This window comes from Nyctibius grandis, chromosome 1, assembly GCF_013368605.1.
Source record: "Nyctibius grandis isolate bNycGra1 chromosome 1, bNycGra1.pri, whole genome shotgun sequence".
Lineage (NCBI taxonomy): Eukaryota > Metazoa > Chordata > Aves > Nyctibiiformes > Nyctibiidae > Nyctibius > Nyctibius grandis.
Genome location: NC_090658.1, coordinates 17,096,805 through 17,113,248, shown reverse-complemented (window position 1 = coordinate 17,113,248; position 16,444 = coordinate 17,096,805). Strand labels below are relative to the sequence as shown.

At 39.1% G+C, this 16,444-nt stretch overlaps 1 protein-coding gene across 3 annotated transcripts in view; it reads right to left on the bottom strand.

Moving 5' to 3' along the window:
• FBXO11 (F-box protein 11) overlaps positions 1–16,444 on the bottom strand; it is an 80,721-nt gene that overhangs the window by 7,939 nt on the left and 56,338 nt on the right. For all 3 annotated transcript variants that reach the window (XM_068412512.1, XM_068412596.1, XM_068412681.1), the window contains exons 10-12: positions 12,129–12,235; positions 11,906–12,043; positions 296–513 (exon numbers count right to left, since the gene is read on the bottom strand). In XM_068412512.1, the coding sequence (XP_068268613.1) occupies positions 296–513; positions 11,906–12,043; positions 12,129–12,235 (463 nt within the window). The remainder of the gene's footprint in view (positions 1–295; positions 514–11,905; positions 12,044–12,128; positions 12,236–16,444) is intronic.

The following is a 16,444-nucleotide window of genomic DNA, read 5'->3' as shown; positions in this document are numbered from 1 at the left end:
AAGTATCCACATTATGAAATTATTATAATACACTGTACAATACTATACATGTATGTAGTCTCTAGGACTGTACAATATTCAGATTTAAAATAGCAAATGTATGTTCTGTTGCTTTGAGAAATACATACTTCCAAGTAGACACGCAAATTAAAAATGCAGTTCAACTGAACACAGACAGCAATTTCACAGGAGTATTTACAGTTAATTATAAATAAATGAAAATAAAATTGCACTTTTCCCATCCCCATCAAATCTCTTCTTCTAAGCAGTAAAATATCAATGAGGAAAACGATACCTTATTGTTGGGTCACTGTTTGAGGTAATCCAAACACCTGCAAAATTGTTTGCATAGATTTTGTTCTCTATGAATTGTCCTCTTCCTTTTTCATGAACATAGATTCCTCCAGTCTGGCCGTGATGGATTTCACATCGAACTACCGTAGGATTGGCATATGCTTTCACTTCAAAACCTGCTATCCTGTTTCTATGTATGTTGCAGCTTTCAAAATAACCCTTAAGACACAAAACATGCAGTTTCCTGTAAAAGTCCTTTTTAAAATGAAGGCTATTCCCTTCCCTCCCCTCCCTTCCCTCCAAATACAATCCTCATTTAAAAGGTAACAGTACCAAAACTGACAATATGTAAGTACTTATATAGCTAATTGAAACAGCTACTGTCACTATATATATATTTTTTTTTTGCCCCCAAAAAAATAAAATATTGGTTCAAAGACACTGTGTTTGCATGGCTATTTATTACTATCCACGGAATACCAATAAAAAATGGCAACTCTGTATATAGCATCTCGAAGAGGACTGAATATCAGGTTTCCTTAGGCACTCCTAAGGATCAGACTCCTTTCAAAGGCCATAGAGCGTGCAGGTCCAATATAAAAAGGACAGTGCTATGGAGAAGACTACCTACTTACTTTCAGACCCAGAACCATACATATTTGGTAAGAATATGATTTATTTAGGAAGAAGCGTCCCAAATTTCCTTGAAATTCTGGTCAGAATAAATACATATGGATGTGGGAAATGAGTAATTTTTCCAGGGCTGGACTGGTCTGAGCGGCCAACTGGTGAACTTCCGCCCGCCCCCCCTTCCTTTTAAATGGTGTACACTTCCATTTAGACAGTGCAATACTAGTAGTAAGCCTACAACAAAACTGTATTTAAACAAATGCTTTATAAACAGCATAGCTATAGAAAAAAAAAAGAAAAAAATGAAAAGTAAAAAAAAGTAAAAAATAAAAAACAAAAAAAGCAAAAAGAAAACAGAAAAAAAGAAAAAAAAAGGAAAAGAAAAAAAGGAAAAAAAAAAAGAAAAAAAGAAAAAACCCCCAAAATAACAGAAAAGAAGACATCCCACAAAGCCATTCCAGGCACGCTCCTTCTCCTTCTGCTATGCCAACAAGCACTCGTGTAGCAGCACGATGAACTGGTCTCTCTGAAAATTCATCTGGCAAAATGCTTATTTTCTGCCCAATGATTTCTCCAATTCTAGTTCATTCCAGGGCCATGCAAAGTAACTGTGTCAGTCCTTTCAGAGTATTTTTCTGACATGGGTTTAGAACATTTTGATACTAAATTCAATGTATTCTTTGAGGTGAACTTTAATGGTACTGTATGTCCATTTTGCCCAAATAAGAGAACAGAAAGTAAACAACTGAAAGAGAGGAAGCATCTCTTATTGGAGATGGTAGACAACCACCCAGTGTGTGTTTTGATTTCTGGATGGCTTGGATGCAAGTTCTTGAAAGCCGTAACCCAGATTATCTCCAGCGAGCAGCTGCGGAGGGCAAGACTAAAACCAGAGCAGATGACATTCAGAGCAGTACTCTCCTGCGGACAAACCACCGAAATGGCACTGTCCCTTACACTGGAGAACACGCGGTTGAAAGATAATGTGAACCAATCTTAGTTCTCTCTCTTCTCCTAGATGTCTGTCTCTATGCTCTGCAAAGCCATCTATAGTATAAACAATCTAAACAATTCTAGCTATACTTTTAGCAGTATCAGTCCTCATCATGCAGAAGGTGACCCGTTTAACGAACTGCTGACACGTATATAGGTAAAACTTCTGACCCAAAAGGAAGGGGGCCCGACTTTCACTGATCTTTGTCGCCCTCATAGGCACCTCGTCCAAATACTGTTTTTCCTGTAGCCACTTAAGTTAGTTACTTAAGTCTTGCTAATGATGAGACTTGTTTTACTTGCAAACTACAAAAAAGCACAATTCCTCCTACTGCTCAGAGTAACTGGATTCCAATGTTTGTACTCACATGACCTACTACCATGAGCACCTCAGTCCTGGAGTTTCTATCACCTACCACATAGAAACTACTTAAGTTACTGCCAACCCAGGTAGAAAGCACTCTGTTTCACTGTTGTGCTACTTATGTGCTGTGAATTGCTAAGGGACTTCATCAAACATATTTTGATTACAAAAAAGCAGAAATAGATACAGTTCAACTAGGAAATCAAGTCAGCATGCAGTTCTCCCTACTTTGAGGATTGCAGCCAGGAAAGGCACTGCATTGATTAAACATTCTCCAAAAAAGTACTATCAGTGTGCACAGCTTGGCTCCCCAGGCCCCTCTGGGTGACAAAGAAAAGTGTCAAATGGAAAAAGCCTGCTTTCTGTAAATATTCAGAATATATTTTTTTCCAGGATTTAGGATTAGATTTCTTCAGAGTGAGTCAAGATGCTTTCAGAGTTCTCAAGGAAGCCACACACTAACAGACAGGGGAATCTAAAGGAGATCTCAGAAATACACCTTCATGCCAACAGGCAATCTTTGCGAATTCTTATCCCAAAAGGAACCACCTTTTTTCCTCATTTTCACTTAAAATGAAGCCCTCAGAGAAACTTAAGAAAGACGACAATTTGGTATAAAGTAAAGCTTAATCCTCTTAATGGAATACATAATTTAAATTAAAATATTACTATACATGGCCTGGTGTCTTTTTAATTACTTCACACATTATCTTCCCTTTCAGTGCCAAGTACGTTGTGACTATGGCAATACGATGAAGGAAAAGAGGTATTTCAGATATGCTTCATCACAGTCAGTTCAGATGCCATGCAGAAGTTGCCAACAAGCAGAGCCTTTATCATGTGGTCAGCAGGATCTTTGCGAGCTTCAGCAAGCACTGTTATTTAATAGTAAGGAAATTTTGGTACAAATACTTTTAATTCTTGAAAACAATACCATATACTGTGTAACTTTTAAACTTGCTTGGAAATGAAGTGAAAGAGAAAGCTCCTTCACATCTGCTTGTGTCCCAGTGTACCTTCATAATATGCAACTTCCGAGAGGAACAGAAGAGGTACCTGTAGATTAATTGTACTCTGCCCACTATGTCCTAGTATACCATAACATCACTTGAGAGAAGAGTACAAGGGTCATTTCTTCAAAAAGTAGAAAATGGAGCCTTCAAAATGATTGCTCTTCTACCTTCTCGAAAAAAGGACCGCTGATTCAGAAGAAACTGAGAATTTGCTGTAAGCCTCTGTGAAGGAAGTGCTCCTCAAAAGGTGGAGAAGGAAAAAAAATAATCTAGATCTCAGATTCCTTTATAAGGCTGACTGTTGGGTCAGAAAGTCAAGGCTTTCTGCTAGGTAAGATCCTGTAACATGCAATATTCATAAAGAGAAGCTGCATTAAAAAGTTCGGTCCACCTCAAGCAGAGTCAGCCGAACGGCTGACTTTGAGCTGATGCAGTTAAACCAGTGTATTTCTGCACTTGTTCAGACCATGCCTGAACACCACCTGTGTGCATAATTATTAAACTTAATTCAGTTAAACCAGATTGCTGTTTGTCAGAAACACATGCTCTTCCACAGTCCTGAGCCACCACCTCATTCCCAGACTGTTTCTATGCCGTTGTCTGTTGAAACCAACAACTTCTTTGGCCCACATTCACGCCCTGGGGAGAAGGGCTACACTTATTTCAGTCTTTAAGATGCCCCCAGGCAAGCTCTGGTATCTTTTTCCAGCCACCACAGCCACTCCCCTTCAAAAGGCATTGTTGTGCCTTTGAACTATATCCTCTCAAAGACATCTTTCCCTTTTATTTTTTAAAGGGATGAACTTCTGGATCCCAAGAAACCACATACGGGTTCAGACAAGATTTTCTTCTTGGAAAGTTAACAAATATTTTGTTAGCAAGGAAATAACAAGGAAACTGTGTTTCTAAGTATAGAACTAAATGCTCATAGGGCCCACTAATACTGTTTGCAAACCCAAAGCTTACTGCCAGCTCCAAGTATAACCAGTAACACCATTAGAAACAGCCTGTTCCTTTCTTACAGTTCTAACAGCACATATGGGCTGTCCAACCTGCAGCTCTTAAGCTCCGTCCAGCTGTCCGGTAGCTCAAGCCCAGGTCCTTTATGGAGACTCTGCCAGGTGGCTATTAATGTCAGGAAGGTCAATACTCCTCCTCTTCACAGAGGGATTGCGAGTGTTATATTGCCTCCACTTTCTTCTAAGAACGATTTTCAAGCGTGCTGGGTATTTTACTTGTGTTTTGTGATGGTTTCTGGTTATAATTCATCAAGTAGCAGTAGAAGCCAGGATTGCTTAAGAACAAAAAGAGGTCTCTGTGATTAATAACGAAAAAGGAATAAGGGATGCATGGGGAAAAAAAAATATTACAATCTTACGCAAAACTGCCAAGTGTAAGGACGCTCAAAATACCTTAGCAGTAGCTTTCTGCTTGAAAAAAAAAATATTGAACAGTAGCTCTGTATACCCAATTTATTTAAAATACTAGGCAAAGCATTAGTTGTGGGCACAGGATGACAGCTACAGTGACAGAAAGTGTGGGCAAGAACACACCCGCTGCTGCCTGTTAAGATCTGAGCAGAGAAAGTAATCATGAACAAACACCACAGTAATGGTCATGTTGATGTTTCCACACACTACTTAGTGTACAGAAAAATCTGATGTGATGACAAAGAAGGGTTCCTGCACAGCTGGATAAGCTCAGAAGACTTTTTACATCAAGACTAACTCAGTAATTGAACTTGGATTTTTTTTTTCTTTCTGCACTTTATCTAGGCTAACAAACACTGCTTTGAAGTACACTAGGGTTAAAACTTGTAACTGATGCAATTTTGTTCACTGCTTTTCACTTCTCAGATGAATTCTTTCCTCCATGTATTTTTAAAAAGGCCTTTTTTTTCCTTCTCTGTCTCAAAGATCACAACATTAGACAAATACAGAGGTTTTAATGTTATTGTTTGAACAATACAGGTGTTTAAAAGAAAAAAAAAAGATATAATTGTGCAAGCTTTAAAACTTCCTAAATATTTATTGACATGAGTATTCCCAACACGGTAAGGAAAAAAACCCCAGGAGACCAAGATAGAAAATGAACTGCTAAAGAGTATCTGACTCTGTATCAATTTAATTAAATAGCAATAATAAGTGTGACTGACAGCATAAAAAAGAAGTTTATAAAAAATTGCCTCCAAAAGCCTGGAATGGTCTTTATTTGAGAGTTGGTGGATTTTATAAAAATCCAAATGCAGCATACAGAAAACCACACTCAAGATGCAAAACAAACCCTTTATTTTTAGTGCGTAGGAAAAATTTGCTATTGCAGCAAAAGGCCAACTGAGTTTTTATACAGTCTGTATAGAAACTGGCATAAGCGTCACTTATGTTTTTTGGACTTTATATACACACTTTAAAATGATCTGATTTGTGGTATTTAAAAGACTGAGCTGCCAACTAGTCACAATCACCCAACTCAGACACATGCTACTATACTTTTCTTTCATCACAAAGGAAAAAAAAAAAGCAGTAGTGCTACGTTTCTCATTTGGGAGCAACGAAAATGAAGACTTGTGCCTAGATCTCAGCTTCAAACTATAAAATTATGCTCATACTTGGAACTCCTCTATAAATTGGAACTTCTCTGTTGTTTGCATACAACTACTAAATACAATTTATGACAAATATCTGGTAACTCGTCTCAGGCAACCGGCAAGAGAGGTCAGTGAAAGGCACTGAGGGCTGTCAATGCCACGCTGCATTTTTAATGCCTGCTTGTTAAACATTTGACACAAGCACCAAGGCAAACGTCAGAATATTGCCAGTTTAGAAATAAGAGGTTAAGTTTCTACAAGTATCAAAATACAAAGAACAGTCTGAGAGCATGAAACTGAAAAACAAAGCACTCTTGAACCTTTGAGAGCCAGCACTCCAGCACAGAAACCCACGGGAAAAGAACGTGTAGGGTAGGAATTCAGCACTGGAATGTACTTATCCCACTTCACGGTCACAAGCAATGAAAAAAAAAATACGCACCCAAAAATAACAGAAGGGAATCAAGAGAAGTGAACATAGAAAATCCATTAATTTGTTTAGATATGTAGAATTTGTATCTGAAAGATACCATGTCACTTAAAGAGTATGTAAATATTGCCCGTGATGTCATTTCATCAACTCTATCACTAGCATGATACAGAACAGAGGATGCTGCCAAAGAAGATGGAAGAGGGGGTGGGAAATCTTTCAAAGGAGTTTATGACTAAGAAAGATTTCAATAATATTTGGAGCTGAGAGGAATATTATTCACATGTTCTCTTTAATGTGCCAGTGTTTCCTTTAAACAAAAAAGAAAAATTTATTTCTATTCCATTTTGCTTGTGATATCACACTGATCACAGCATTGGAACAGGCATTCCACCAGTAAGAAAACAGATGAAACACACTTTTATTTAAAATGAATCAAGTTAATTCAGTCTGGCTTATTTCATTTTTTTAATATTTCAATACACATATATTTAATATTTATACTTCAATACTTAAACAAGAAGCAGCTCCTCACCAGACTTTCCAAATAACCCTCAAGCCTACATACAGACATCTCCCCTCCAGGAGTTATTGAAGCACTCTCCTTTACCAGTTTTTCTATAGCTGAAATCACTTCATTACATGTTTCTGAGCCTGTTTACGTCTTGGAGGGAATGTATGGATACACGTACCCGCTGAAGCAGATTAGCAATGCTTATACAATATGTTACTACAGGCAGTGGCAGTGTCCAAACAATGAGATAATATAAAACAAAGACATAACATCTTAAGTTTGCCACCACTCTTCGCAAAATGGCCAAACTACATCATTTTATATTCTCTAGAGATGTACTTAAGAAATCTGGCAGAAGACTACTAGAAGGGCATTCCTCTGGGCTGGTATAATCTTGCCCAACACAGAACACGTGTTCCACTAAGAGAGTGGAGAGGAGGCACCTAACAGTGCAGAATCCCACCACGTTTGACCTTCCAACCCAGCAAGAAGGTTTTATGCCAGCAGCAAAAATAACAGCACTCCATGACCTGTTTAACTTCCACTGAGATCAGGAAACTGTAAATCAAAAAGCTACAATTAGTACTGCATTTCTCCTTTACCCCCACCTCCCCATCAACTTGGGTGGAAAGGAGAAAGGCCTCACTAGTTTCTATCCACAGTGGATTTTCCGTTAATACTACTGCCAGACTGCCAACATTCATCAAGAACCTGACTAGATTTGGATTAGAACTAAAGCAACAGAACAAGTACTTAGAAGGGAAGGAAGATATCCTAACAAAGGGAAAAAAGATCCACAATTTAGTGAGCCTAAAAAACACCCAGTCAGGGATCAAAATATTAGTCTTCAAAAACCAGCTGCTTCTCTTCTCCCTCTTACCCATTTTTTTTTTTTCTGAAGGCTTGCTACGTTATGTATTAGATATAATTGCATTAATCATTCATCAAAATTACGGAAATTTATTTCCCCGAAGAAATGGCTTATTAAGAGAGATTATTATTTTATTCAATAGGCATCTGAGACCTAGCCACCAGTCCCCCAACCTGTAACACAGTGTAGAAAATCCTCATGTACAAGTCCAGTAGGAAAGCTAAAGCAATTTGGTACCCAGATTAATTAGGAATAAGATTATTTTAAAATGGTGGACTATAGTTTCCTCGGAGCAAGCATTGAATGAGTCTAAGTTAAAAATTGTCTACTGTAGTTAGATCTCTGAACATACTAAATTGGAGGTGGGGGAGTAGGCGGTGACAGTGAGATGAAATACATGAGGGATCCGGAAGGAACAGCAGATCCAAAGGTCAGAAGATAAAGTGAGAAAATGGAAAGGAGAAAACAGAGGTCCAGTCTACACCCAAGTGATATCTGCAAAAGTGTGACTTGGGACTCATCTTTCTCAGATAGTCAAAGCCATTAGTGTCTAATGCTTGCATTTTTACAAGTATTTTTTACAAGTATTATTTATCTTTCTCAGGGACTAAGTAAGACCTACCAGCAAAAGTACTACTTAGATGATAGAAGACATTTACTTATGAAAAACATCCATGGATATAACATACCAGGTCTAATTATGGTCTTCTTGCCAAAGAACGGGCCTAGCATATATTTAGCTATAGCAAGGCAAGAAGTGTGTCAGGCAGTACGGCTGGGAACAAAATGTATGGAGGGGAACATGCACCAGTATCCCAGAGTACGTGGAACGTGCACTGGTTTGGCTGGCCTCATTCTTCAGCAGTGTTCTGAAATCAAGTCTGTTGCAGTGAGGTTTTCATAACAGCAGGAGCACAGCACCAGAGAAGAGGTTCCTATTTACCTACAGCACTTTTAAAAATGCAACCCCCAAAGCAACTGACTATATAGTTTGTTATTCCCTATCACCAAAGTTATAGGCAACCCATGTCCTGCAGTATCCAACACCTACAGCAAGACTATCAAATTCTGCGGTACCCTTGTGAAGGCAAAGAGATCTGAAATCATGTTGCTTTGACCGTTACATTTGATTTGACAGTAGGCAGTGTTAACTTCAGCATCCCTTATTTAGTTTGACATTTAGTTCACCATACTCTGATCACATTTTGTACTTTTTATGTGTATAATTTTCATAGAATCACAAAATCATGCAATAGTTTGGGTTGGAAGGGACGTTTAGAAGTAATCTAGTCCAACCCCCCTGCAATGAGCAGGGACATCTTCAAATATGGGGTTGCTCAGAGCCCTGTCCAACCTGACCTTGAATGTTTCCAGGAATGGGGCATCTACCACCCCTCTGGGCAATCTGCTCCAGTGTTTCACCACCCTCATAGTAAAAAATTTCTTCCTTACGCCCAATCTAAACGTACCCTCTTTTAGTTTAAAACCATTACCCCTTGTCCTATCGCAACAGGCCGTGCTAAAAAGCTTGTCCCCGGTATGCCAGCCTTTAAGGATCATAGTATCAAAATTAAAGAGAGGGAACAACAACAAAAAAATAACAACATAGCTTTAAAAACAATGAATTAAAAGGTTTTCTATCCCAATCACTTGGGCTGTAGAGCTTAGTCATGTCAAACTCAGAAAGGAAACTTTTGATTGATAAATGCTTTTCTGTCCAGCCCTCTCCCTGGACCTCTCTTCTCCAGGCTGAACAACCCCAACTCTCAGCCTTTCCTCATAGGATAGGTGTTCCAGCCCTCTGATCATTTTTGTGGCCCTCCTCTGGACCCACTCCAACAGGTCAGTGTCTTGCCTGTGCTGAGGGCCCCAGAGCTGGACGCAGTACTCCAGGTGGGGTCTCACCAGAGCAGAGTAGAGGGGAAGAATCACCTCCCTTGACCTGCTGGCCACGCTTCTTTTTCTACAGCCCAGGATACTGTTGGCTTTCTGGGCTGCGAGCACACATTGCTGGCTCATGTAAAGCTTTTCATCCATGATTACCCCCAAGTCCTTCTCCACAGGGCTGCTCTTAATCCTTTCATCCCCCAGCCTGTATTGATACTGGGAGTTGCCCTGACCCAGGTGCAGGACCTTGCACTTGGCCTTGTTGAACCTCATGAGGTTCACACAGGCCCACTTCTTGAGCTTGCCCAGGTTCCTCTGGATGGCATCCCGTCCCTCAGGTGTGTCAACCACACAACTCAGCTTGGTGTCATCTGCAAACTTGCTTAGGGTGCACTTGATCCCACTTCTATGTCACTAAAGAAGACATTAAACAATTCTGGTCCCAATATGGACCCCTGAGGGACACCACTTGTCACTGATCTCCATCTGGACATTGAGCCATTGACCACTACCCTCTGGATGCGACCATGCAACCAATTCCTTATCCACCAAACAGTCCACCCATCAAATCCATCTCTCTCTCCAATTTAGAGAGAATGATGTTGTGGGGACCATGTCAAAGGCCTTACAGAAGTCCAGATAGATGACATCCATAGCTCTTCCCTTGTCCACTGATGTAGTCACTCCATCATAGAAGGCCACTATGTTGGTCAGGCAGGACTCACCCTTGGTGAAGCCACGCTGGCCATCTCGAATCACCTCCCTGTTCTCCACGTGCCTTAGCATAGCTTCTAGGAGGATCTGCTCCACGATCTTCCCAGGCACGGAGGTGAGGGTGATGGGTCAGCAGTTCCCAGGGTCCTCCTCCAACCCTTTTCAAAAATGAGTGCAATGTTCCTCTTTTTCCAGTCATTGGCGACTTCGCCTGACTGCTACGACTTTTCAAATATCATGGAGAGTGGCTTGGCAACTACATCAGCCAATTCCCTCAGGACTCTGGGACGCATCTTGTCAGGTCCCATAGACTTATGTATGTTCCGGTTCCTCTGGTGGTCACGAACCTGATCTTTCTCTTGCTCCCTCAGTCCCTGTCTTGCAGTCCATCCACTCGAGATGTGTGGGAAGAGAGGCTGCCAGTGAAGACTGAGGAAAAAAAGTTGTTGAGTCCCTCAGCCTTCTCCTTGTATGTTGTTACCAGTTTGCCAGTCTTCCTCATCTGGGGGGAAACGCTTTCTTTGACCTTCCTTTTCTGGCTGACACACCTGTAGAAGCCCTTCTATTATTCTTTGCATTCCTTGCAAAGTTCACCTCCATCTGCGCCTTGGCCTTCCTGATCCCATCCCTACACAACCACACAGTGTCCCTATATTCTTCCCAGGACACCTGACCCTGCTTCCACTGCCTGTGCACTTCCTTCTTGCCCTTTAGTTTGACCAGCAGGTCTTGACTCAGCCATGCCGGTCTCTTGCCTTCCTTTCCTGATTTCTTACACCTGGAGATCAAGAGCTCTTGCGTTCTATGGAAAGCATCCTTAAAGATCTGCTATTTTAAGAGTGACTAGAAGAAAACTGCTCATTTTGCCAGCTGGGTGGGGGGAATTGGGACTTTGTCATTCAAGCAGGAAAAACAATGATTTGGCACTGTTTGGAAGACATGCAGAATATTTTGCTCAAACAAATCAGCAAATAATCATCTTTTATTTCAGTGGCAAAAAACTATTGCTTATTTCAAGGGCTATACAAACTCATTACTCACTACTTTGTATGTATATGGAAGTTATCGCCTTCATCCCACTGAAACAAACATTTTTATGAAAGAAGGCCTGAATACTGAAATGAAATTCACATTAACTCCATGCTAGGAAAGTCCTCTTCCCAGAGAAGCCGGACATACCCTGTTTCAGAGATTTAACATTAAACTAAGACTGATTAAATCTCCACAGAGCATTTTACTTCATTTTTAAATCTTCCAACACCTTATTTTTTGTTCCATTTCAAAGGAAAAAGAATGAAGCGATAGTGTAAATGTAACCCTACCATTTACATCCTATTTCAAGAAGTATTTTGTCACTGCAACATAATGCAATGTAACAGGCTGCCAATCAACTGCAAAAAACTTGCTTAAACCTCTTTCAGCTAAAATTGTCTTTAAAGTGAAGTTGCCCACTGAAGGGCAAGAGAAGAACAGTAGGCATATTTTTAAATATCTGTTCACATGTAAAAGTATGGTTTTTTAAACACTTCTTCAATGACAGGCAAAATTTGAAGACTTCAGCTACGCAACATCTACATTTCTTTCTTCAAAAGAAAACATATACGTTACCATGCCATGGTCAAAAGTGAAAACGCCAACATCACGTCCATGGTGAATGTGATTCCGTCTGATAATGGGATTTCCATGGTTTTTAACCCAAATCCCTGCTAACGCATTATTGGATATTTCATTGTCCTCATATATTCCCTGGGAAATAAAAATGTAAATTAAGACGTGAATCAAGAACAGTAAACAATTTTATCAAAGTAAAGAAATTGATATTAAAAAATACCTGTGCATGGTCTGTAATATAAAGTCCCACATTTTCACAGTCGCTGATGTTACAGTGTTTAATAGTAGGACAAGCTCCCTGGCCACTAACACATACTGCAGAGCCAACTGGAAGAAAACAGTACAGTTACCATAGCTTCAAAGCATAGTGTATTTATAAATAGTCTGGCAGTGCTTTTGCAAGAAAAGTTAGTGTGAACTGATATTTAAAAAAGATTTGGCGTGCACAGTTCCAAAGCATTGCGATCCACAGGCAGACAAACACTAATGTCATCATTTTGCAGATGCAAAAAAAATGAGGTAGGAGTTGCTTTAAAATCAGTCTGCCAAGGTTATGCAGCTGCGTATGATTGCAAGAACAGACAATAGTTTATATAATAATTCATGCTTATGAAAGTTCTCACTCATTTATTTCCCTACATTAGGCCCACTGTATACTGACCGTTCACAACAGACAAAGGACAACAGAAATATAATACAATTCTATGCTAATTACTGCCTTATTTTACTTCCCTTTAAACTTTCATAACCCAGTACTTCAAAGAGCCCAAACAAATAATAATTTTGTAGCATACAAAGACATACTGTCTAACTAAAGATGAGCAGGAGACAAACAGCACAATCTCAAGAACAGAACTACACATCAGAAACCAACAGGTCTCTTCCCAGCTGAATTACAAACCTCCTTGCTGCAGCTCCTTAGGTGATTTCAGCTACCATACCATTACCCAGAAAACAAACTCTATTCAGGCAACTAGGACTCAAACTGCTCAGGACTTCATCAGATCAGCTCAATTCCCTGAAGCCCATGAAGTACGAAAACATGAAATTCTGCAGCCACTAAAAATCAATGGCAGATTCACCGTGGTTTCAGAAAGGTAAGACCTCATCTCTGGGTATCTGGCCGACGTAACACACACCTTCCCCACAACTAAACATCACTAAATAGGCAAGCCAGTACGTGCTCTATTAGTAAGTTTTCATATTACCTTCTAGCATAGCACCACAAAGACTATACTTTAATAATTCATAGACTCATTTACAGAGCTTTTTTTTTAAATCCTAAAGAAATTATTTTGATTGTCTAGTCTGACCTTATGAATAATACAGGCTTAATAATTCCCTGAATTAATTCCTGCTTCAATTCCAGTAGCAGGAACTTCAGCACATATCTTTTAGAAACACATTTAATTTTGAGGTGAATATTTCCAACAACTGAGAAACCACCATAAAGCTTGTTAGCTGGTTACAGAGCTCTTACCCTGTTAATTTACACTTTAATTGCTCATCTGAATTCCTCCAGCCTTAGCACCCAGTTACTGGTTCTCTTTATACCAGTGTATGTCATACCCAATGCATGCACGTATTTACTCCTTCAGCCTTCTCTTTGATAAAGTAACAAATTGCAGTCAGTATGTTTTTAATGACAACGGGGTTTTTTCTGCTTTATCTTTTAGGACTTTTCATTGAACCACTTCTAAATTTTCAACATGTTGCTATGGACACCAGGAAAGAACACTTTATTCTGAAGCAGGACTAAGCAGAGGTGGAGTACAGTCTCCCTACTTCTGCTCAATATTCCCACAGGTCTAACTAAGCATCGCATCAGTTCTTTTGGCCACTCGACTACATGAGGGCTCATATTTAGCTGTTTATCCACAATGATCCTCTAGGCTTTTCCCAGGAATCCAGCTTCCCAGGAGAGAGGTTTATCACTTAAAACTAGGAACAAAAGTGAGTTGTGTGTGTAACTTCACACTTGTCCACACTAACGTGAATATTGTTTGAGAGCCCACCTTCCAAAAAGACCACAGTGACTCATCCTCCTGGTTATTTATACTACCCTCAGTCTTCTTCATCTACAAGTCTCATCAATATGCATTTTATTTCTTCTCTGCAAGTCATTGATAAAGTGGCTTAAAGTCAAGAAGTCATCTTTGAAACAGCCACAAAAAAGCCATTTATAATTGCTCTGAAAGTTATTTTTCATCTATTTAATGTGTGCTCTGGTAATTCTGTAAAATTCTAATGTTTTAAGATTGATCGCACTATACATTGAAGTCAAATATTTTTCAAGGATCTATGTAATTATACTGGGCCTGCTACCTCCTTTTAGTCAAAAAAAATCATCAAAAATGCTAACAGTGTGATGCAACCATTATAACTTTCTGTAAATACACATTAATTTGCTTCAATCATAAATTTTAAATTCTTGACTGACCAAACCCCTGCATTTACTATCTCATTATTCTACCCAGGATCAACAGGCACTACCACCTGCCATAGCTCATCCTGCTTAGTCTCCCCCCTGCCGCTCTTCCCCCAGGGACATACACCATCTCACCCACGTTTCAAGTTACTGTTGATACATAATAGGAGTCCAGAAGATTTCTTGGCCAGTTCTTTTTAAACTCCTGCATGATTTTAGAATGTCTATTTTTACAGCTGTTTAACTTCATCCAGTTACTGTCATGAGTGGAACGTATTTCATTATCCCTCTAGGGTATGAGCACATTTATCATTCCTGCCTATTCTCATTAAATATGAAACAAAAATTACACAACACTTTGCCACTCAAATTCTTCCATTGTATGATGGATCAGCATCACTGCTAAAACTACCTTTGTTTCCCCAAGTTAAGACACAAGCACTGTCTCTTCTAGACAGATGTTATATCTTGTCTTGTTTATCAAGTTCTTTTCGGGTGGTAGAGGGGTATTTTGTTTGGGTATTTGTATTTTGGTGGCATTCCCACAGTTTCCTGCAATTCATATTTTCCTATTTATATTAATTGCTAATACCTTCTCATTTATTGTATTTCATAATTGCTTTCACTCCCCTTTCCCCTATGTCTTTTGGTGACATCGAGGAACTGTGGATTTTTGGGAACCCGGTGTGATGTTCGAAAAGCATACCTCTATCCCATTTCGCTTATTTAAATGAAAGAAATTTTTATTCTGACTCATTTCACTGGACTTGGTTATTGATTGTGTGAAATTGGTCCTTTTAGAGTACCAAGCACATGTATTACTGGTTTAGGCTTTATTTTGTTTACTCAGAATATAATGATTGCACACACGTAAATAATACTTAAAAAAAAGGCACATTGCCATCCACTACCACTTTTATCTATCAAGGTGAGGACTAATACAGCTTTCCTCTACAATGGATGCAACAGAACCTCTAAGACTCAGGATCTTGCCATTTAAACTTTATTCAAAAATATTTCAAAGATGCTTTGGACTGGCAGTAAGAGACCTCCAGCTTAAATCACCCGCACTTACATAGCTCCCATCTTTACATATTACATACATTAAGAACTTTACACATGACATAATGTAGAAATACGCTTCAATACAACTAGGAGATCCACAGAAAGGGTATCAAGCATGTGCTAGGAAAGAGATATTGAATGCTTATGGATCAATATTTCAGAGACGTCATTGACTTGGAAACAGTAAATGCCTTTTCTGGCAGACTGCCATTCTTCCTCCCTTTTTACACACACTCAGTACTTCCTGAGTAGGTTACAGCAAGGCTTGGTAGAATTAAAAAAAGTCAATAAAAATTAATAATAAGTGATCACAGTACAGCCTACACACAGCCTCCAAAATTGACCAGAAATTTTAACTGTAAAGAAGAGAAGCAACAACTCAATGCAGCAAACATTCAGAAATCCAGAGTATTGAAGAGGGCAAAAGTCAAAAATTCTCAGAAATAGTCTTCCAGAATGAAAAGTGGTCATGAAAAAAATTATCAAAGCTTAATTTTAATAAACAATTTTCACAAAAACATCAAGACCTACATGTTTCAACATGAAGCTATGCAGCATTTCAAACTACTTTTATGAACAAGCTGAATGTGGTCCAAGAAACAAATCTAATTGTTCTCATTTGTTATCAGGGTGCTCAATATTGGGATATAGGAACTTCCAGAACAAATTTTCTTCGTATACTTCAATTTCCCAGTATTTTGCATTAAACAAATAAATCAAAATACTGAGAGCAGCTAGCTGTCCTTTGTTCCTCTTTTTAAATTTTTTAACACTTCCATATACTAGTTGATATGTCTCAAATAAAATAGATGGTGACATGAAACACAGAGCTGCTTTGACCAAAAGGGATGTTTTATAGCCTGAAAGCTCCAAGATAGAGCACATCTTCCTCTACAAGGCACAGATAAGGAATCCTTCCACCATTCTTATTATGGTTCCTTGCAGAATTCACTCCTCCACAGCTGATACCAGAAAAGTGTAGTTTTTACATCTAGTTGAAGATCTCCTTGTTTCCTTGCCTTTATGTTGAGCTGAGCAACCAT